Source organism: Rana temporaria, chromosome 2, assembly GCF_905171775.1.
Source record: "Rana temporaria chromosome 2, aRanTem1.1, whole genome shotgun sequence".
NCBI classification, from domain to species: Eukaryota; Metazoa; Chordata; class Amphibia; order Anura; family Ranidae; genus Rana; species Rana temporaria.
Window position 1 is genome coordinate 397,096,418 of NC_053490.1, and position 23,174 is coordinate 397,119,591.

The 23,174-nt window shown below is 45.1% G+C and overlaps 1 protein-coding gene across 15 annotated transcripts in view; it reads left to right on the forward strand.

Annotated features, from left to right (window-relative positions):
• The window catches only part of CASK (calcium/calmodulin dependent serine protein kinase), a 407,679-nt gene that overhangs the window by 378,738 nt on the left and 5,767 nt on the right, over nt 1–23,174 (forward strand). For all 15 annotated transcript variants that reach the window (XM_040338072.1, XM_040338077.1, XM_040338074.1 and 12 more), the window contains 2 exons: nt 17,058–17,260; nt 20,261–20,344. In XM_040338072.1, the coding sequence (XP_040194006.1) occupies nt 17,058–17,260; nt 20,261–20,344 (287 nt within the window). The remainder of the gene's footprint in view (nt 1–17,057; nt 17,261–20,260; nt 20,345–23,174) is intronic.

Sequence of the window (23,174 nt, forward strand, 5' to 3'; positions counted from 1 at the left end):
CTTTTCAACACCTGAAGAAGCCGTCAATCTGATAAAAAGAGCTCAACAGCTCCTGTCGACTGCTAACTTAAGGCTCCATAAGATTGCATCTAATAGCAGTGAAGTAATGAAATCTTTCAATCCAGAAGATCATGCTAAGCATTTGAAGGATTTGAACTTGGGAGTAGATGCCCTACCCACTCAAAGGAGTCTCGGTCTTCTCTGGAATGTAACTTCAGACACATTCACCTTTCAGGTATCTGACTCCAAGAAGCCATTCACCAGACGAGGAGTCCTGTCAACTGTTAATAGCCTTTACGATCCCCTAGGCTTTGTGACTCCAGTTACCGTCCAAGTGAGATCCATACTTTGCCAGCTTACTGAGCGAGTGACAGATTGGGACGCCCCTCTGCCAGTAGACCTGCTGCCTAAATGGGAGAAATGAAGAAACTCCATGAAAGTACTGAAAGAACTTAATATCCTACGCTGCTATTCACCCACTTCAACAAAAAGTCTGAGGAAAGAGATTCACGTCTTTTGCGATGCATCTACCGATGCTATAGCAGCTGTGGCTTATCTCAAGATCATAGATCCCTTCGGGAGATCCAATGTCTGTTTTCTACTAGGAAGAGCCAAGTTAGCTCCAAAACCTGCTTACACTATTCCAAGATTAGAATTGTGTGGCGCAACCCTAGCCGTCGAAGTCGCAGAATTCCTGCAAAATGAAATGGACGCTGAAATTGATCAGGCTAAGTACTACACTGACAGCAAGGTCATACTTGGCTACATATACAACAGCGTAAGGAGGTTCTACATGTACGTGGCTAACGGGGTAGAACGAATAAGAAAAGTCAGTAGACCTGAACAATGAAACTATGTCCCGACTGGTTTGAATCCCGCAGACATTGCAACAAGGTCAGTGCCAGCAGTTGTCCTCTCGCAAACCATTTGGTTTTCAGGACCCAAGTTTTTATCGGACCAGTCTTCTACAAACTCAAAAGACGATATCGATTTCCACCTGGTGGATCCAGATACTGATCCAGAAATCCACCCTGAAGTGATAACATTGAGTTCCAACATCTGCTCAAGAAAAAACTTGCAAGCGAGACGCTTTGAACGTTTCTCTTCTTGGAAAAGACTGGTCAAGACTATAGCAAGATTGAGACATATTGCCCAGACTTTCCACAAGCCCAATCAGACATTGTCTTGTCATGGATGGCACACTTGCAAGGAGTCACCCAATGCGTTAGAGTACGAGAACGCAGAATTATTCGTCATACGTCTTGTGCAAGAAGAAGTCTTTGCAGAAGAGGTTAAATGCTTGAGAGGCAATAGACCAGTCTCAAAGAGTAGCCCACTACTCAAACTGAACCCAATAATCGACAATGAAGGCATGCTTCGAGTCGGTAGACGACTAAATAAGTCAAACCTGCTTAAAGACCAGCAAGCTCACCGAATTCAGTGGCCAGTTGGACTTATTACAAAGGCCATCACCAGTGATGATGGAAGAGTCTGAAGTGTGGAAGTCAGGATCGTTAAGGATGGGGCTTCAAAAACCTTCTTGAGACCAGTCGCAGACAGTCCTAATAATGCCTGCTTCCAAAAATTCTGATTTAGTGTTATGTGAAGGAGCCACTTAAGACCTATAATATAGCTAGCTTTTAGACTTGAGAAGGCTAGATAGCATGTTACTGTATGCAATGTTAATAGTATGTTAAAAGAAAACAATGTAGAGTATAGTGGTATCTCACGATACCAGGCGTGGGAGTGTGCTGTCTCGCAGCTTTTATTGTCTAGCAGTTGTTATTACATGTTATGTTACTATGGTATTTGGTATGATCCTTACCCCCCTGCTGTTCTGGCTAGTTTGGTTGTTCCCACCCTCCATTTCCTGCTCTAAACTCCATTTTGCTTTAGTTGCTTTGAAAGTCTGCAGAGTGTGGGAGCTGTGTAACTTCATTGGAAATGTATCTATGGAAAAGCCTCTATGTTCATATCCTTGTTACCTTGAAGCATAAAGAAGCATTGGAAAACACCTCTGGAGTCTTTATTCATTGAGTAAACTGTCTGTTAAAGTCATCATTCAACCTGCTGCATACATCCTTACAGACTGGGTCTACAAGAAGCTTGTCACAGGTACAACCGATGCTTGAAACAGAACACATTGTTTGCGTGGAAAGAAATGCATATAGAGAGACAACGAGGCGTGAGGATTGTTTAAGTTCTGTAGTTCATCAGGCAGGGCTGACAAAGCTTGTTGGGAGTTTAGTGTGGTCAGCCCAGATGTGTATATTTTTTTATTGGTAGCATTTTTTGAGGGCTAAAACAGGAGGAAACCTGCACTGTAAAGGTTTTTTTTGTTTGTTATGCTCATTGCATAGGCACTGTCAGTATGCTGGCCCTGAAAAATATTATGCAGTCATCGCTGAAGTGTACGTATGTAGACAGGAAGTGGTTTCAAAGAGGTGCTGGAGATCGGCAGCACTGAGATGCAAAAATGCTGATAACCGTACATTTTAATCCTATAGTATAACACAAGAGTTTATTCTTAGACCTTTGGTTATATGCCGTTACTTTTAGGTGATTGGACACTGCTTTCATTGGGAACTGACATTTTACCCATTAACCCGGCTCCCTCTGTGAGACTCAATATGTTTGCCTTAGGTGATGGAGCCCTTTTCCTATTTTAGCAGTTTTATTTTTTTATTTTCATCAGCTTTCCTTCTTCCTTTGACCAAAACTTCTATCAAGATCTGACTGCTTATCACCCTATAGCTCGCTAGCATCTTAGGAACCGCACCCAGACCCCGGAAAAGCCGGCCTGTCACGTTTGCTTTGGGCACAAAACCATACTCAACTTGGTATGTGTTGCAAGTGAGTTAGCTACAGGTGCTGTCCAGGGCCATGGTCTATTCCTATGGCACCCAAAACCTAAAGACCCCTTCTGGCCTTCCATACATACATAGGCGAGTTTGAAAAGTGTCCAACCTATATGTGTGATTTTAAGTCAGTATTACATTTTATATCCCTATATGTTTTGTTTGTTCCGGTGCTTATCTAAAAAAAAAAATTAAAATTATCAATCCTCCCCGCTGAAACCGCTGCCTGTGGAAGGGAATTCCACATCCTTACCGCTCTTACAGTAAAAAACCCTCTACGCAGTTTAGGGTTAAACCACTTTTCTTCTAGTTTTAGTGAATGGCCACGTGTCTTATTACATTCCCTTATGTGGAAAAGTTTTATCCCCATTGTGGGGTCACCAGTACGGCATTTGTACATTGAAATCATATCCCCTCTCTAGCGTCTCTTCTCCAGAGAGAACAAGTTCAGTGCTCATAACCTTTCCTCATAACTAATGTCCTCCAGACCCTTTATTCGTTTCGTTGCCCTTTTTTGGACTGAACAGCATACTTTGAGTGCGGCCTGACTAGAGTCTTTTGGAGTGAGAGAATTATCGTTTTCTCTGGAGTTAATCCCCTTTTTAATGCATGCCAATATTCTTTTTGCTTTGCTTGCAGCAGCTTGGCATTGCATACTCGTCTGTCGTCTACTAGGACCACAGGTCTATTTCCATCCTAGATTTCCCCAGAGGTTCTCCCCCCCAGTGAGTAGATTGCATTCATATTTTTGCCATACAAATGCATCATTTCTGCATACATCATGGGACACAGAGGCGGATAGTAATAAATGGGTGCTCAGAATGGTCCAATGTGGAAAGTGAGAGAGTGAAAAACTTATATAGCGCTGCACATGCGAACTGAATCGCCTCTGGGCGCTTGTTTAAACCAGTTCTCCTCTGACCTCAGAAGAGCTGGGTTTTGATCTTTCTCCTAAAGGCCAAGTGGTTCTCCTCCAACCGAATGGAGGTTGGTAAAGTGTTCCAAACTCGAGGGCCCAGGACAGCAAATCTTCTTTCTCCTTTGGACTTGTATCTGGATTTGGGGATTTGGAGTAAATTTTGGTTAGAGAATCGCAGAACGCGATTGGGGTTGTAAGCCTTTATTTTTTCGCACAGATATTTGGGTGCATTTCCCCAAATACATTTATGCGTCAGACCTAGTGCTTTGAAAGTGATTCTGTCTTTCACCGGCAGCCAGTGAAGGCTTCTCAGTGAGGGTGAGATTGATTCCCAAAGTTTTTTTCCCAGTCACCACGCGGCCGTATTCTGAACGACCTGCAGGCGAGTGATTTGGTACTTAGGGAGTCCGAGGTAGAGGGCATTTGCATAGTCAAGTCTGGAGTTAACAATTGTTCCCACCACGACTGCTATGTCCTCTTTGGGAATAAATGGAATAAGTGCATAGTAGACTCAGCAGATGGTGGGATCCGCTGACTACTGACCCTATTTGTGCATCCATTGTCATGTTGGTGTCAAAGATGACTCCGAGACTTTTGACTTTGGTGCTAGGGGTGATGATTTTGCCCAGAATGGGCGGAGGTATCCAGGGTGTTGCCGATTTGATTCTTACGATTGGCGTGAAACAGGACAGTGGGGTCCCCAGGGTTCTGTCCTGGGACCAATCCTATTTAATTTATTCACAAAAGACCTGGAGGATGAGATAAACAGTTCAATCTCTATTTGCGCAGGATACTAAGCTAAGCAGGGCAATAAATTCTCTGCAGGATGTGGAAACCTTGCAAGAAGATCTGAACAAATTAATGGACTGGGCAACTATATGGCAAATGAGGTTTAACGTGGTCAAATTTAAAAATAGGATTTTTTCGTCATACTTGCCTATAAAATCCCTTTCTTTGAGTACATCATGGGACACAGTCAGGCTAATATTCATTACCTGCTGGGTTATACTTCATCATCGGGTGAATGGACACTGGTTGACCAAAAGGTCGGTAGACAGGAAGTGATAAACCCGCTCATACAGGAAGCACATCAGTTTTTTACCAGTGTCTGCAAGGTGGATGGCACGGTGTGTTGAGCTCCAGGTCTCTATTCCCACAAACGGTTCCAAAAATGAACCAAGGGATTGACCGATGGGATCCATTTGACACAGGCTTTTATGCTTGGATAAATGGTATCGAGCCTCGCAAAGAAGACTTGCGATCCTCCAAGGTTTTGCCTGTAAGTGACCTCCGGGCGCTGGACCCTGCGGAGTGGAAATCCTGGACACTACAGCACTAAGGCATTTCTTGCAGGGTGCTGTACAGGTCCAAGGGAGTGGACCCTAAACATGAAAGGGTACCCAGTTCTTGAAGGTCCAAGTGACAGGAACCCGCTGTGAAGGGTAAAGATTGGGCCCTTCGTTTCTAAGTGGCCCTGCTCCTGGATGGCTAAGTGAAACCCTTTTAGTATTGTAGGGTGTCCCAGTGATTGTAACAATCAGTCAAGCTAGCTAACGGCTGGACACCTGTGTGTGGTGACCTTACAGGGGAGTTTTGGGCTAGCTTTGGGTGTTTGCAAAGTGTACGCTTTTTGCTTGTGTTTGGCTATTTTTTACCTGCGTGATGGTGCACGATCGTTCGTGCTTTTGCAAAAGCGCCGCTGGACTAGTCAGTTTGTTTGGCTTCGCCGTACGTGCGCAGTAGCCTTTATCTGGGCACATGAGGGTTTGCATCGTACAAGAATACAGTCACGCCCGTTAGCCAGAACCATGCACGCGCGTGCTCACGCGCGAACATTCCGGCGCAAACCCAGCTTATTTAAGCTGTGTAGGCCAAGAAATGTGGTGCTTCCAGAAGGCAGCTTTGGGACACAGAGCAGGCTCTGAACCGACACTTCCAGAGGTTAATTTCTCCTTACCCGTGTCACCAAGTGTTGCTTGACAGGCAATGGTGCTTAGCCGGATTGGTGCATAGCGGCTTGGCGAGCCCTATTAAAGGGTCTCCCTTCTGAGGTGTTTAATCTACACCTAACTACTCTTTGTGGCTATTAAATGTCTTCCAAAAAGAGGAGCGTGACTAACACTACAGGGAAGGGCTCATCTATGTCAGTAAGTTCCTGATGAACCTATTTGTATCCCTGGTGTTGTATCCTCTGAAGGACCAGAGGCTTCCGGACAATCTTAGCCGGTGCACCTATCTGGTATTGTGCCCACAGTCAACGTTGCTGCTTCACCCTTTATTACCAAGGATGAGCTGTCCTCAGCCCTAGCCGGGTTAGAGCACAGGATTGCTGGCATGATTGCCTCCATCCCGCAGAGTGGAAAGAAGCGTGACAGATCCCCCTCCCTGGAGTCTCCTAGTTTGGAGCAGGCATAGGTTGAGAATGGGGAAAAGCTAAAAAAGCTCAGGATTCAGTAGTGGGCCTGACAGATGAGTCTGCTTTCGAGCAATCTGGACAAAGGGAAATCCAGTTGATGTCTGCCTCTCAGTAGCAGAGGCTTTCATCCTAACTGACCGAAATGGTTTGTTCTGCATGTAAGTTGCCTGTTAAAAAAGCAGAGGCGACTGAGCCCCCTTGGTCCTCTTGGAATCACTGTGGAATCACTGAGGCCTCTTCAGGCCCCCACTCTATCGGGTGGGGTGAAAGCTTCTGCAATTTGCGAACATTTGGAGAACAATAATTCAGAACGGGTGGGTCACCTTAATTATATTCCGCGTTTACAAGCTGGAGTTGCGGGGGGTTTCTCCTCAGAGCGTTCCCCTGGATCTTCCAAAAATAGATATTTTTTTGCTTCAGGCACTATATCATTTAGTGCATCAATGAGATTGTACAGGTTCCTGCATCTGAAGAAGCGAAACCCGTTTTACGGTTAAACACCAAACGGGGTCGCTGGGTCCATTTTTTGGACCTAAGATCCCTGAACCAGTATCTACTAATCCAGTCCTTTCAGATGGAGTTTGTCCGCTCAGTTGTAGCCTCGTTTCAGATGGAATACTTTAGCCTCCGTCGATATAAAGAATGCGTATTTACACATACATATCTTTCAGCCTCATCGGAAAGGTTCCTGCAGTAGAGGAACATCCTTTTCGGATTGTGGCTTACCGTTCGGGCTTGCTACAGCACCCCGGGTGTTGACAAAGGTCCTTGCACCAGTACTGGGTCTTTTGAGGGTCCCAAGGGATCATGGTGTTTGGGTATCTGCACGACCTCCTGCTCAGAGATCACTCACTACAGGCTTTAGAGCAGAGCATAACACAGGGCTTGACAAATTTGCTTGGAATCTAGGAGCCAGCTAAAAAAGTTAGGAGCCAGGTTTTTTTTTTTTTTTTTTAACGACAAAGCTTAATTTTCAATATAAAAATTTATGGCATGGCACAGTGGTGACAATTGATGGCACAGTGGCTGTGTTTGATGGCATGGCACAGTGGTGACAATTGATGGCACAGTGGCTGTGTTTGATGGCATGGCACAGTGGCTGCGTTTGATGGCATGGCACAGTGGTGACAATTGATGGCATGGCACAGTGGTGACAATTGATGGCACAGTGGCTGCGTTTGGCATGGCACAGTGGCTGCATTTGATGGCATGGCACAGTGGCTGCGTTTGATGGCATGGCACAGTGGCTGCATTTGATGGCATGGCACAGTGGCTGCGTTTGATGGCATGGCACAGTGGCTGCATTTGATGGCATGGCACAGTGACTGCGTTTGATGGCATGGAACAGTGGTGACAATTGATGGCATGGCACAGTGGTGACAATTGATGGCACAGTGGCTGCGTTTGATGGCATGGCACAGTGGCTGCGTTTGATGGCATGGCACAGTGGCTGCGTTTGATGGCATGGCACAGTGGCTGCGTTTGATGGCATGGCACAGTGGCTGCGTTTGATGGCACAGTGGTGACAATTGATGGCACAGTGGCTGCGTTTGATGGCATGGCACAGTGGCTGCGTTTGATGGCATTGCACAGTGGTGACAATTGATGGCACACTGGCTGCGTTTGATGGCATGGCACAGTGGCTGCGTTTGATGGCATTGCACAGTGGCTGCGTTTGATGGCATTGCACAGTGACTGCGTTTGATGTCATGGCACAGTGGTGACAATTGATGGGCACAGTGGCTGCGTTTGGCATGGCACAGTGGTGACAATTGATGGCACAGTGGCTACGTTTGATGGCATGGCACAGTGGTGACAATTGATTGCACAGTGGCTGCGTTTGATGGCATGGCACAGTGGCTGCATTTGATGGCATGGCACAGTGACTGCGTTTGATGGCATGGAACAGTGGTGACAATTGATGGCATGGCACAGTGGTGACAATTGATGGCACAGTGGCTGCATTTGATGGCATGGCACAGTGGCTGCGTTTGATGGCATGGCACAGTGGCTGCGTTTGATGGCATGGCACAGTGGTGACAATTGATGGCACAGTGGCTGCGTTTGATGGCATTGCACAGTGGCTGTGTTTGATGGCATTGCACAGTGGCTGCGTTTGATGGCATTGCACAGTGGCTGCGTTTGATGGCATGGCACAGTGGTGACAATTGATGGGCACAGTGGCTGCGTTTGGCATGGCACAGTGGTGACAATTGATGGCACAGTGGCTACGTTTGATGGCATGGCACAGTGGTGACAATTGATGGGCACAGTGGCTGCAAAGTGAACAATATCAACATGCCTGTGCTGTGCCCTAACTTTGCTAGTGTGAACCATAAGTGCAAAAATCCTATATAGTTATGCCATAACTATATAGGATTTTTGCACTTATGGTTGACACTAGCAACACTGAGTTCACACTAGCAACACTAATAACTGTTCCGGTTTTAAAAGTATTGTCTTCTTTTTTTTTTTTCTTACCTTAACCTTGTTCTCACAGAGCGCGAACAGCATGGGCAGCTCCGTTCCTGTGACTCCCCGTGGCACCGCCCCCTCAGAGAAAATTCCCCAATCCCCGGGACGAGAGGCGGCCGGAGGCGGAGCGCCAGCAGCCTCTGCTTGTATCATCGGCTACATGATACACATTGACTCGCCGTGCCACCGCCCCCTCTGAGAAATTCTCCAATCCCCGGGACGAGAGGCGGCCGGAGGCGGAGCGCCAGCAGCCTCTGCTTGTATCATCGGCTACATGATACACATTGACTCGCCGTGCCACCGCCCCCTCTGAGAAATTCTCCAATCCCCGGGGCGAGAGGCGGCCGGAGGCGGAGCGCCCGCAACCTCTGCTTGTATCATAGGCTTCATTATCCATACCGCCCGATGCATAGGCCGCAAAGCCGTGGCCTCAATTAGCGGCATGACCCGATCGCGCGGTTGTGGGGGGGATGCGCGGCGACGCTCTTAGGAAACCCCAGCTCTGCTGCCATGGGCGCCAGGTCAAAAATTCTAGGCGCAACGGCGACCTGGCGCCCGAAATTTGTCGAACACTGGCATAACATGTACATTTGGAAAGCTTCGGCTGGATCATGAATACTGAAAGGTCAACCTTGAGACCAGCTCAAAGTCTAAAGTATTAGGTCTGATCCTTGATACAGTCCAAGCAAGAGTATTCTTGCCACCCACAGGGATCTGTGCCCTAAAGAATTAAGTGCATCAGATACGGGGCACCAGACAACCCTCCATTTGGCTCTGTATGAGTCTTCTAGGGAGGAAGGTATCCTCCAAGGCGGTGCCCTATGTCCAGTTCCATTCCAAGCCTCTACAACAAAACATCTTGTTGGCTTGGAACAGGAGAGGACAAGCCCTTGATTATCCAATGTGCTTATCTCCTTGGGCACGTTTTAAGCCTAAACTGGTGGTTGCAGGATCAGAACCTGTATTAGGAAAAATCCTTTCTCCTGGTAACCTGGAGAGTACTGACTACAGATGCCAGTCTCAAGCAGGGGAGCGACCCTACAGGGGCTCATAGCTCAAGGGAAATGGTCAAGAACACAACAGATCCTGCCCATCAATGTCCTGGAATTATGAGCAGTACGACTGGCCCTACGGTCCTGGATGATGAAACTTCAGGACTACCTTTATTAGGGTTCAGTCCGATAATGCCACTGCAGTGGCCCATATAAACCACCAAGGCGGTACCAGGAGTCGTTCAGCTCTGAAGGAGGTGAACTACAGACTAGCCTGGGCAGAGGGACATGTGCCGATCCTATCGGCAGTCCAGATCCTGGGAGTAGAGGACTGGAAGACAGAATTGTATCAGCCGCCAGCAGATCTGCCCGGGGGAATGGTCCCTACAACAAGGGGTGTTCCAGGAAATTTGCCAATGTTGGAGATGGCCAGAGGCCGACCTTCTGGGATCCATGTTCAACAACAAGCTACAGCAGTTTGTGTCCTGAACAAGAGATCCTCTGGCAATTGGAGCAGGTGCTCTGGTAGTTCCATGAAACTCCCTGGTTTATGCTTTTCCCTCCGTTCCCTCTCCTTCCACATTTGTTGTGCAGGATTCGGATAGAGGGAGTTCCAGTCATTCTGGTGGCACCAGCATGGCCCAGAAGGTTCTGGTTCCTGGAGATTGTGAGACTAACAATAGATGGGCTATAGACGCTTCCACGGCGCCCCAATCTACTGTCTCAAGGTCCTATATTCCACCTCAATTTATAGTCTCTCTAAATTTGACAGCATGGCTTCTGAAGCCAGGGTGTTGAAGGACCGTGGCATCTTGGGACCAATGGTGTCTACCCTAGTGAATGCTAGAAAAGCTGTCACTAGGAAGAGCTATCATAAGGTCTGGAAGACTTGTATTGCTTAGTGTGAAGCCAAAAATGGCATCCTCGGAAATATGTGATTGGGAGAGATCTCTCTTTTCTACAGTCGGTTGTAGAAATCAAATTGGCTTTGAGTACAATCCGGAGGTCAAGTTTCGGCCCTTTCAGTATTCTTCCAAAGGCCTTTAGCCTCCCATTCACTGGTCCGAACCTTTATGCAAGGGGCAACTCGATTGCTTTCCCCTATTAGGTCACCTATGTGTCCTTGGGACTTGAACTTGGTGCTGTCTGTGTTACAGAAACTACCATTTGAACCTATTAAGGAAATCCCATTAGACTTGCTGTCACACAAGCTAGCTTTCCTGATGGCTATCACCTCTGCTAGAAGGGTGTCGGTGTTGGCGGCCCTTTCATGCAGGGAACCGTACTTGATCCTTCACCACAACGGAGTTGTGTTAAGACTCGTTCCATCCTTTTTGCCAAAGGTGGTGTCGGCCTTTCATTTAAATCGGGACATTATTTCGCCTTTTTTTTTTCTCACAGCTTTATTCGGCGGAAGAGAGACGAATGCATTTTGTGGACGTTGTTCGGGCAGTCAAAGTTAATTTGTCTAGATATGCAGAGTTTTGAGGATCAGACTCTTTGTTTTACCATGGTATATGGTCTGAAACATAAAGCTCCTCCCTTTAGGGTGAGAGCTCATTCTACCAGGGCTGTAGGAACCTCCTGGGCTTTTTCGCCATCGGGTATATGTGGCTCAGATTTGTAAGGCTGCTACCCGGTCTTCAGTGCATTCGTTCACAACATTTTATCAAGTGGATGTTCGAGCAGCCGAGGATTCGGCTTTCGGCTGCAGTGTTCTGCGGGCTGCCGTTTAGATTCTGATGGCTATTGTTTAGCAGGGGGTGTCCTTCCCCTCAAGGCTATTGCTCTGGGATGTCCCAGCAGGTAATGAATATTAGCCTGACTCTGTGTCCCATGATGTACTCAAAGAAAAGGATTTTACAGGTAAGTATGAAGAAAAAATCCTATTTTTACATTTTTCCACGTTGAACCTCATTTGCCATGTAGTTGCCCACCCCATTAATTTGTTCAGATCTTGTTTTTGCCCTGCTTAGCGTAGTATCCTCCGCAAATAGAGATTGAACTTTTTATCTCATCCTCTAGGTTGTTTGTGAATAAATTAAATAGGATTGGTCCCAGGACAGAACCCTGGGGGACCCCACTTTCCACATTGGACCATTCTGCGTACTCCCCATTTATCACTACCCTCTGAACTCGCCCATGTAGCCAGTTTTCAATCCATGTACTCACCCTATGGTCCATGCTAACTGGCCTTACTTTGCACCGTAAATGTTTATGGGGAACTGTTTCAAATGTTTTTGCAAAATCCGGGTACACCATGTCTACGGGACTTTCTTTACCTAGATGGCATCTCACCTCGTAGAAGGTTAATAGATTGCTTTGGCAAGAACGATGCATCCATGCTGATTACTGCTAATGATACCGATGTCATTACTAAAAACTTGTATATAGTCCCTTATCTATCCCCTCTAAGAGCTTGCATACAATTGATGTTGGGCTAGCTGGTCTGTAATTCCCAGGAATGTATCTCTGCCCTTTTTAAATATTGGTGCTACTTTCTGTGACTGTTCATGAGGATGAACATTGCATTGTTGGTTACTGAAGCCCCCCGATTCCCTCGTGAAGACTGAGGTGAAGAATAAATTCAATACTTTCGCCATCTCTCCATCTTTAGTAACCAGCTTACCTTCATCATTCTTTATTTGACCAATATAATCTGACCTCCCTTTCTTACTATTTTTGTATTTAAAGAATTTCTTGGGATTTTTCTTGCTCTCCTCCGCTATGTGCCTTTTGTGTTCTATTTTAGCTGCCCTGATTGCACCCTTACATTTATTGTTGCATTCTTTGTAAAGTTGGAATGCTAAAGATGATCCCTCAGCCTTGTATTTTTTGAAGGCCTTCTCCTTTGCTTTTGTATGCATTTTTACATTGGAGTTAAGCCACCCAGGGCCTTTATTAGCTCTTTTAATGTATTTGCACTAGCTAATGTCCTTATTTAATATGTTCTTAAAGCAGACCCATTTCTCCTCAGTGTTCTTTGTTCCTAAGGGCCAGATTCACAAATCAGATACTCCGTCGTATCTCAGATACTCCGTCGTATCTCAGATACTCCGTCGTATCTCAGATACTCCGTCGTATCTCAGATACTCCGTCGTATCTCAGATACTCCGTCGTATCTCAGATACACCGTCGTATCTCTGAGTATCTATGCGACTGATTCATAAAATCAGTTACGCATAGATAGCCCTAAGATCCGACAGGTGTAATTGTTTTACACTGTCGGATCTTAGGATGCAGTACCGCGGCCGCCGCTGGGGGGAGTTCGCGTCGTAAACCAGCGTCGGGTATGCAAATTAGGAGTTACGGCGATCCACAACGGTTTTTCACGCTCGCTACGTCGCTGCTAGTCTAGTTTCCCGTCGCAAATTTAGTCGTAGTTTTGGGTGCCCTAACTTTACACAGAACACGTATGTGCTGTATAAAGTATGGCCGTCGTTCCCGCATCGAAATTTAAAAATTCACGTCGTTTGCGTAAGACGTCCGGGAATACGGAAGTACGCTACGCACGTCGCCGTTCGAAAAAATGACGTCACTTCGCGCAAAGCACGGCGGGAATTTCAAAACGGAGCATGCGCAGTAGGTCCGGCACGGGAGCGCGCCTAATTGAAATGGCACACGCCCATTTAAATTACGCGGGCTTACGCCGGAGGCCGCCAGCGTAGGTTTTCATTGCTAGTGCTTTGTGAATCAGGCACTTGCGATGAAAACTTGCGGCGGTGTAACGTATCTACCATACGTTACGCCGCCGCACTTCTACGTGAATCTGGCCCTAAGTTTTTATCCCAATTTATATCTTCTAGCAATGCTAGTAGTTTAGGGAAGTTGGCTCTTTTGAAATTCAGTTTCTTTGTATTCCCCTTATGTTACCTATTAGTGTGATTTATAGAGATACTAATTTGTGATCGCTGTTTCCTACATTTTCCGTATTTCCACATCCGTGATCAGGTCTGTATTGTTACTATCACCACTTTTGGAATCAACAGTGGGGAACAATATTCTACATCTCTACCCTCAGACAAGGGGATGCTGACTTTTAGCAGAGGTTGCGGATGATTTCTTACCACCAGAATTTTGTGAAGTTACTTCTCCAGCTTCTCACCACAGGCTGGTTATTGTTGACTCATTGGTTAAAGCACTATTAAACACCCAATAAAAAAAAAAAAGAATGAGCCCAAAGGGGCAGTCTTGAGAAAGGAGGGGGGGGTAGTTAGATGTAGATTTAGATACACTAACAAATTGAAGCCAAATTCCAGCTAAAACTTTAAAAGCATTTACAGCAAACAGTTTTCCTTTTGGGATAAGGGTTTTATTAAAAAGCTGATCATTATTAAACACCAGGTGGTTTGTCTCATATCTGTAACCGATACATTCTGCTGGAGAGTGTGTTCTTTTGGAAAATGACAGACCTTCAATCTGGATCACCAGATGAAAATAGAAGAAAGAAAGCCTAAACAAGAATATGAATGCAGCCATTTGATATTGCTTTAAAGCAGTGGTTCTCAACCTGGGGGTCGAATGATGATTTGCCAGGGGGCACCGAATCCTGGGCTGTTCCTGAAGCCCACACTGCTTTCCCAGCCTTTTTGCAGCCACCCAGCAGGGCTGTCCCTGGAGCCCACAGCCACCCATTCAGTTCACGGCATGGCTGGGGGGCAGAGACTAAAGGTCAGCTGACTGGTGAGGAATGTGAAGTGGAAGGGGCTGGAGGAGACCCTATATCCTAATTTCGGCATAGGTGTCACTGCTATGAGACACCACGAAGTTGGAGACACAATGAGTAACACTACCTGTGATTATAGTTGTCATTAAAAGTATCCACCGCAGTTCTCAGATCAGCAGATGACCTTGATCAAGAGCACCTAAGATTAGAACTCCCACCAGCACTGCCACTTATCCCAACTCCCTGCCAGCACTGCCACTTATCCCAACTCCCCACCAGCACTGCCACTCATCATATTCCCCCCACCCCCCACCAAGAAGTAGGAGAAGGAATAAAAATAGAGAATACATGGAAGGGAGAGGAAAAGAGGGGGAGGAACAAAGAAAGGGAGAGAAAGAGAAAGAACAAGAAAGATGGCTAGAGAGAGGGATGTGGAGAAAAGAAATTAGGATAGAGAGAAATAAAAAGGCAAAGAAAGGAGAACAAAGAGAAAAAATGGTACATCCTAAAATGTACCATAAGGGGCTTTAATACTGTACTAGTGGAAGGGACTCAGAGATTGCTTAATGTCTATGGGTTAGGGGCACCAATTCCGTGTCTTGCCTTGGGTGTTGACAACCTACGCTACAAAAATAATTTTACTGTTGGGGGTCCCCACAACTTGGGAAATTTTATCAAGGGGTCACGGCACTAGAAAGGTTGAGAACCACTGCTTTAAAGTGGTGCAATCTAGTGTCTGGATAGGTACACCTAGTGCTGCTCATCTTGCACATATTCTTCCAAAAAATAGAAAAAGTCAGCTATTCCTTGAAAGCCTTTCCCTTTTATTGATCAAACCGATTGGGCCTTGCATAACAATTGGCCTCAAAGAGGCTTTTCACTTCTGATCATTTTGATGCCTTGTACCCTATTGAAGGGGAGTTTATGAAGAAATGGACTGTTCCTGGTGTGGACCCAGACGTTATTTGACTAAATATTCAATCTGCTGTTTCTTTTGATAGTGTACCACCTGTTAAAGATTCAGTTGATAGTCATTTGGAGACTCTCTTGAAGTCCTTTGCCTTGGCAGGTCCAGCCCTGCAACTGGAAAACTGGACTGGAGAAACCAATAAAGAACTTTCTCTGACTATAGATGATCCTAATTCTGCTTTAAGATTACAACTCTTGCTCTCATTGATGTTCTTCTATGGCGACGCTGTGAAGAATGTGATCTGTCCAATTTCTAGAATGTCCTTACTTTCTGTGCATATTTGCAGAATCTTATGGCTTAAAGCTTGGTTGGCAGGTCACCCCTGTGGAATGTGCCTCTTGCACCTGCCCTTCGAAGGTGATTTTAAAATTAAACATTTCATTGATTTGGCTACTGATGGAAGGGGGTTCCTATACCACTTTCCTCAATTACATTTTCCTATTGAATGGGCCTTCTCTACTATTTAGATAAAAGTTTCCCCCATCTCTGTCCAGCAAAGCCTACGAGTCCCTCAGCTGTCCTCCTGCTTGGCTGAGACACAGCAGCTGCACCATTGGCTGCTGAGGCTGTGGGCCAGTTAGCCAATCAGGAAAGAGAAGGTGGGGCCAAACTGCAGCTGTGTGTCTAAATAGGCATACGTAGCTGCAGCTTGGCTCGGATGCCCACATAGCAAGCTGCCTGCTGTGGGGGAACTTGACAGGAGGGAGGGACCAGGAGCACAGAACGGGAACCGGAAAGAGGAGGATCCAGGCTGCTATGTGCAAAACCACTGCACAGAGGAGGTAAGTATAACATGTTTGTTTTTGTTGTGTTTTTTTTTTTTTTTTAAACAAGATTTTTTATTCACTTTAACATGTAGGAGGGACACCAATGGACACTTGCTCCAGTGTGGAGTGAAGAAATCCTGACCTTTTTACTTCACTCCTTTTGAAAAGATACACAAAGCGCAAAGTCGCTCTTGCTTGCACTTCCTTGTTGTTTTGCAGATTGCTGCTCCACAAGGCAGACTGCAGCTTACAATAACAATGGGTGATCATCTCCTTCTCTTCTAGGGAGGATTACAAGGACTTATCCACTCAACAATGCAAGTCCCATCATGCTCCTAAAAACATTAATTCTAATTACTGCAGTAACCAGCCTCCTGGCTGGTCCGAGTAGATATTGGCATGTACAAACATAAGTGGACACCTGATATACATTTATCTGTACTGTTTTTTCTTTTTTTCTTTTTTGCATGAAAAACATTGCTTTAATCCACACAAGATTAAACACTTACATACAAATAAGGATCATTGATAGAGAATAGTATGTGGATGCCTCTATTAAGCCATTAGGCTGCTTTCACATTGCAGCGTGCAGCGCGGTGACGGTATAGCCGCGCTATTTGTAGCGCGGCTATACCATCGTGTTTACCGCGATATTCGGGCGCTAGTGGTGAGGTTTTAACCCCCGGGCGGTATTACCGCGCTTTCCCATTGATTTCAATGGGAAGGTCGCGGTATAGGAGCGGTGAACACACCGCTCCTATACCGCGGTAAAGATGCGGCTAGCAGGACTTATGGAGCGTTCCTGAAGACTACAGGGCATGATTTTTCATGCGGTATAGCAGCGCTATTTTTAGCGCTGTACCGCATGAAAAACGCCCCAATGTGAAGGGGGCCTTAGATATGTTTTGTGGTTATAATAAAAATTTCAGTACATTTGCAAGAGTACCGAAGAATAGGTAGAAGAAGGTGGTAATGATTTTGTTATACATTTCAGATACAACCAGACCTCCAAAGAAAGATGAAGAAAATGGGAAGAATTACTTCTTTGTATCTCATGACCAAATGATGCAAGATATCTCCAACAATGAATACTTGGAATATGGCAGCCACGAGGATGCTATGTATGGGACAAAACTGGAAACAATACGAAAGATCCATGAGCAGGGACTTATTGCAATACTTGATGTAGAACCTCAGGTAACTTTAACCACTTCCATACCAGGCACTTACGCACCTTCCCGCCCAAGCCAATTTTCAGCTTTCAGCACTGTCGCACTTTGAATGGCAATTGCGCGGTCATGCTACACTGTACCCAAACAAAATTGGCGTCCTTTTTTCCCCCACAAATAGAGCTTTCTTTTGGTGGTATTTGATCACCTCTGCGATTTTTTTTTTTTGCGCAACAACTAAAAAAAGACTGAAAATTTTGATTAAAAAATTATGTTTTTATTTTTTTCTGTTAATTTTTTTGTAAATAAGTAAGTTTTCTCTTTCAATTACGGGCACTGATATGGCGGCACTGATGGGCACCGATGAGATGGCACTGATTGGCGGCGCTGGTATGCGGCACTGATGGGCACACATAGGCGGCACTGATGGGCACACATAGGCGGCACTGATGGGCACACATAGGCGCCACTGATGGGCACACATAGGCGCCACTGATGGGCACACATAGGCGGCACTGATGGGCACACATGGGCGGCACTGATGGGCGGCACTGATGGGCACACATGGGCGGCACTGATGGGCACACATGGGCGGCACTGATGGGCACACATGGGCGGCACACATGGGTGGCACTGATGGGCACACATGGGCGGCACTGATGGGCACACATGGGCGGCACTGATGGGCACACATGGGCGGCACTGATGGGCACACATGGGCGGCACTCATGGGCACACATGGGCGGCACTCATGGGCACTCATGGGCGGCACTGATGGGCACTCATGGGCGGCACTGATGGGCACTCATGGGCGGCACTGATGGGCACTCATGGGCGGCACTGATGGGCACTCATGGGCGGCACTGATGGGCACTCATGGGCGGCACTCATGGGCGGCACTGATGGGCGGCACTCATGGGCGGCACTGGGCACTCATGGGCGGCACTGAGCACTCATAGGCGGCACAGATGGGCACTTATGGGTGGCACTGATGGATACTTATGGGTGGCACAGATGGGCACTGATAGGTGGGCACTGTGGGATGGCACTGATTTACCCATGTTGCCAGTCAGTGCCCATTTGTGGGAACTGATTGGCATCTTTTTTTTTTATCCTTTTTTTTTTTTTTTTTTTTTTTCAGACTTTTTTTTTTGCCCCCTTTTTTTTTGTTTGCCCTTCCCTGGTGGTCCAGGGTGGGCTTCCCTGGTGGTCCAGTGTGGCGATCCGAGGGGGGGCTGCGCTGATAAACAGTGCGAACCCCCCGTCAGGAGAGCCGCCGATCGGCTCTACTCTACTCGCGTCTGTCAGACGCGAGTGAGGAAGAGCTGTCAACGGCTCTTCCTGTTTACATCGTGATCAGCCGTGGTTTGACACGGCTGATCACGTGGTAAAGAGCCTCCGTGAGAGACTCTTTACCTTGATCGGTGTTGCGGGGTGTCAGTCTGACACCCTGCAACAACGATCGCGGCAATGCGCGCCCCCGGGGGCGCGCAGCAGCTCAGAATCCTGAGGATGTCATATGACGTCCAGTCAGGATTCTACAACCACTTTGCCGACGTCAATATGTCATTGGCGGGCGGCAAGTGGTTAATGTCTCAAGTTAACCTTTTTTTTTTATTTCAGCATCTTTTAGTGATGCTACACTTATAGCATTTGCCTGTGTCTATTCTTTACAACTTGTTGATATTAAGCTTCACCAGTGTGCTTTCAACAAATGTTTAAAAGTTGAAAAACACCACCATCCAAGTAGCATACCATCAACATGTGATGTGAATTGAAACTCAAATATCCATTTATACCTGGGGCTAGTTTACACTTGCTTCAAAATATAGCTTCGGACACACTTTGTTAAAGCTCTCTAAATGCCAGTCAAAGCTCCTGTCACTAAATAGAATCGTTAGCTTACAGTCCTGTTTACACCTTGTTTTTGCTTGGTGCTTTGATGAGGCTTCAATGATCCTTTGGTTGTGCTTTTAAGCAAGCTTTGCCATAGACCTCTACGGAGGCTTTTGAAGATGCTTTGAAGCACAACTAAAGTGTCAAGGTGTATAATTTTTAAAGCAAAGCAAAAGCAAGGTGTAAACAGGACTGTAAGCTAACCATTTTATTTAGTGACCGGGGTTTGGCGTACAGAGAGCTTTAACAAAGCCTGTCCGAAGCCTTGTTTTGAAGCAAGTGTAAACTAGCAGTTAATGTGTGTTGAAGCCGAAGCACGTGTAAATGAGCCATTAGAGAGCCATTCATCTGGATGGTGTTGTGTTTTTATATATGAATGTGTTATAAGAGATGGTTGTATGACTTTTCTTTCCCCTTGATTTAACTGTTTTAGACAAGGGCTGTGGTAGCTTCATATGGTGGTTCTATGTTTCGTTAGTCCTTAAAAAAAAGTATCTATTTAGTGTATCTCTTGTATCTTATTTTAATACATTTTCAAATATTTGTGTAGACAAATGAAGCAAGCACTGCAATGTGTTTTAACAACAAAGTTCATGTTCACAACTGACATCATAGTTACATAGTTAGTCAGGTTGAAAAAAGACACAAGTCCATCCAGTTCAACCACATCAGCATGAAGGTGTTATGCACACATTGTGCATTGATGTGTTGAGTGCATATGCATTCAAATTAATAAAGGATAGGTAAAAATAAATTCATTTTATCAGGCCTTATGCACACTGGACAGTATAAAAAGGCCAGTCGCTTTAGCTGTAGAATGCTGCATTAAAAACGTGAGTTTTGCATTAGCGTTTTTAGTGTTTGCGTTTTCTAGCAAATCTATACTTTCACAAAAGCTTATGACTCAAGAATGACGAATAATTCTGGGGGTTTTTCCAGCCAGAAACGGCCCCTGCCAAAAAATGCTGATAAAACCCAGTGTGTGCATGGACACACAGGATAACATGCTGGGGAGTTTGCTGGCTGCTAAAAAAAAAACAAAAAAACTCCTGAAGCCAAAAACAGCAGCTGTAAAAATATCTAGTGGCCTTAATGTTCTTAAACGTTAAATGGATGTTTTTCTTATTTCTAGGCTCTTAAAGTCCTGAGAACAGCAGAATTTGCTCCCTTTGTGGTCTTTATTGCTGCACCTACAATTACCCCAAGCATCAGCGAGGTAAGCTTACTACTCTTTTTTCTTTTTTTTTTTTCGAGGTTGGGTATACATTTTTTTTTCCATGATTTTTACTCTTGAAGGTAAACATTTTATGGATCTGAGACTACTTTCAAGCAAAAGATGGAAAGAAACCCATGAAATGCATTCAGTGGGCACAGCTTACCATCTCAGTATTTCTGTGTTTCAGCCATTGCTAAAGTGCATCAAACCACCCTGTTAATGAATATCACCTTAGAGCCATGTATCTGTAATCATATATATATATATATATATATAAGTGTGTGTGTGTGTGTGTGTGTGTGTTATATATATTTACACACACTGTTATATACCATACCTACCTGCTCTAGTGATAAGTCATGTCCTAATGCTAAACATGCCACCTCCAAGGACATTCTGCAACATGTTGGTTTTTGCTTGTGCTTCCAGCTCTGGCTCCCTGAGCTCATCTGTCCAAGCATACAACTCTGCCTTTGAACCATCCAGACAATATACACAGACCCCCCCCCCCCCCCCCCCCCAATGTACAGCATTCCTGGCCTACCATGGCATACAGAAGAAACATGGGTGTGCTTCCTTTTGATACTAAAGTTCCACACAGCAAAAACTGTTTACTTCCCAATATTTAATAGAGTCTAAAAGTTACTCATGCAGCAACAGAGTGGAGCTGAATCAATAAATATTATACTCTGTAATCTTGTACAATATGTTGTGGTTATACAACAGGATACGTAAAATGTAATTTAGGTATTGGTGAGAATTTTCAGATATGTTTATCTTTTTCAGCACATGACCTTTTTTTATTGTTTTTCTTAATAAACTTTGCTTTGGATGAAGATTGATGGGAACAGCCGATTATAATGTTGCACTCTCTATTGCAGCTGTTTGGTTATGATTCAGTCCTATGAGGTTACTTTGGTGACAACCTCACATGAGTGTTTTGCTGTTGTGCCAGTCTGTCAGATTACCATGAAACCGGTGGGACTCTCACAGTGCTGATGGACTTAATAGTGGGAACGATCAGAGTAATGTGTATCTTCATATAGAGCCACATTAAATTGTATCGTTTTAATTAAAGGCTGCCCTATCACTGTTGGCTAATGTAATAGTATTTTGTGGGTGTCCACTTAAATTTTTAATTTTTATTTCTTTTATCCAGTGGTTTATGTTCTTCTTTAATTTTGTTTTGTGTTTTCCTGAATTATTCTTTCCCTTTTACTTACACACTTACAAATTTTACTAAGCTTCCACGATGGTGCAGAAAATTACCTGTAAGTACCAGAGAGGAGTTTGTAACGCAGAACCCCAATGCTTACTTTTGTAGACTTTGCTAGTTAGATGCCTCGTCCACCTTGTCTGTTGCTTTTTAAGTATTGTGTCAAGATAGTTAGTTGCTTTTTGTTGGAGGAAAAAAATGGAGGCTAGCTGTATTTTACAGTGAGACTTGGATATACTCCCCATCTTGTCCTTAACATTTACAAACTGTAATTGCACCCGGTATGTAAAATGTTTATAACCCTGACTGCAGGACTACCTGACTGGTCTTCTCCTGTGTGAATACCAGATTACGGTAAATCTAGCCCAGTGTGCGCACTCTGCAAACAGGCATCACTATAGAAAATAATAGCAGTCCCATCATAAATTTGGTGCTGGTGCTAGGCAGTTCTGTTATCTTCTATGGCAAGTCCTGTCTACAGAGGGGACAATTTGACACAGCAGTGGAGTCACTGTTTAGGTTTCTATGAACATTTATGATTTCTAAATTTTAGTATGAGAGGGAGAGTATCCCTGAGTTTCACTACAAAATTGCAGCCGCACTTTAAATCCTTTAGTGAAGAGTAACCTACCTTTTTTTATTTATAAATGCCTAGAAAGCGTTTTATAGTGCCATTCTTAAATGATACTCTTTTTGCAGCACATGGTCCTCAGCATGATTTGCCTAAACTACATGGATGGAGGGATCTCCAGCTGTTTGAATTCCTGAACAGTGACTGCACCCGATTGGCTGAAGTCACTTTTTGTCTGACAATTTTCCTTGCGTCTCTCTGTTTTTCAATCAAAGTTTGTTCATCTGGGGGAGGAATGCCAACAGGGCCACCCACAGTTTGAATTCCAGACAGTTCAGCAGGAATCGGCCGTAATTTGAGCTGTGTATGGTCAGCATTAGATATCCAATTGGATAGGTTTGACTTTGCAAGAAGTGTAGATGATGATTTTCACTTGTTTCTTTTCAGCCTAGCTAGTTAGTGTAGATTTCCAAGTCCCTGTACCACTCTGCTATACCTTTGCATGTTTACCATATGAATTTGTATAAGTCCCAACATGTAAAGCAACTCTTCGTAAGCCCTGGTTCACACCAGTGCGATTTGTCATGCGAGTTGACAGTTCAAATCGCATGACATATCGCACCCTATTGCCCGCAATGGAACCATTCAAACGCTGCGACCTAAGTCGCATAGACTTTGTAAACGTTTCCTGCCTTACTTTTTTTTGCGATTTCATTGTGGCTTGCATTGACTTCTGTTAATTGAAATCCCAAGCCGCAATGAAATCGGATGTCCAAATCACACTGATCTGGGGCTTTGGAAATCCTGCTGAAGTAGCACAATTGCAAAGCCGCACTGGTGTGAACCAGGTCTAAAATGCATCAAAACATTGACATCAGTCACTGGTCCTGAAGTGGCTTGCAGGATCACATTACTACTGTCTGTCATGCAGACAAATACTGTTTGGGGTGGTTTCATTGCTTGCTGTTATTAAAACAGCATGCTGCTCAATCAGCTTTATAACCAACTATGAAATGAGCATCTCAAGTACAAGTAAAACTATT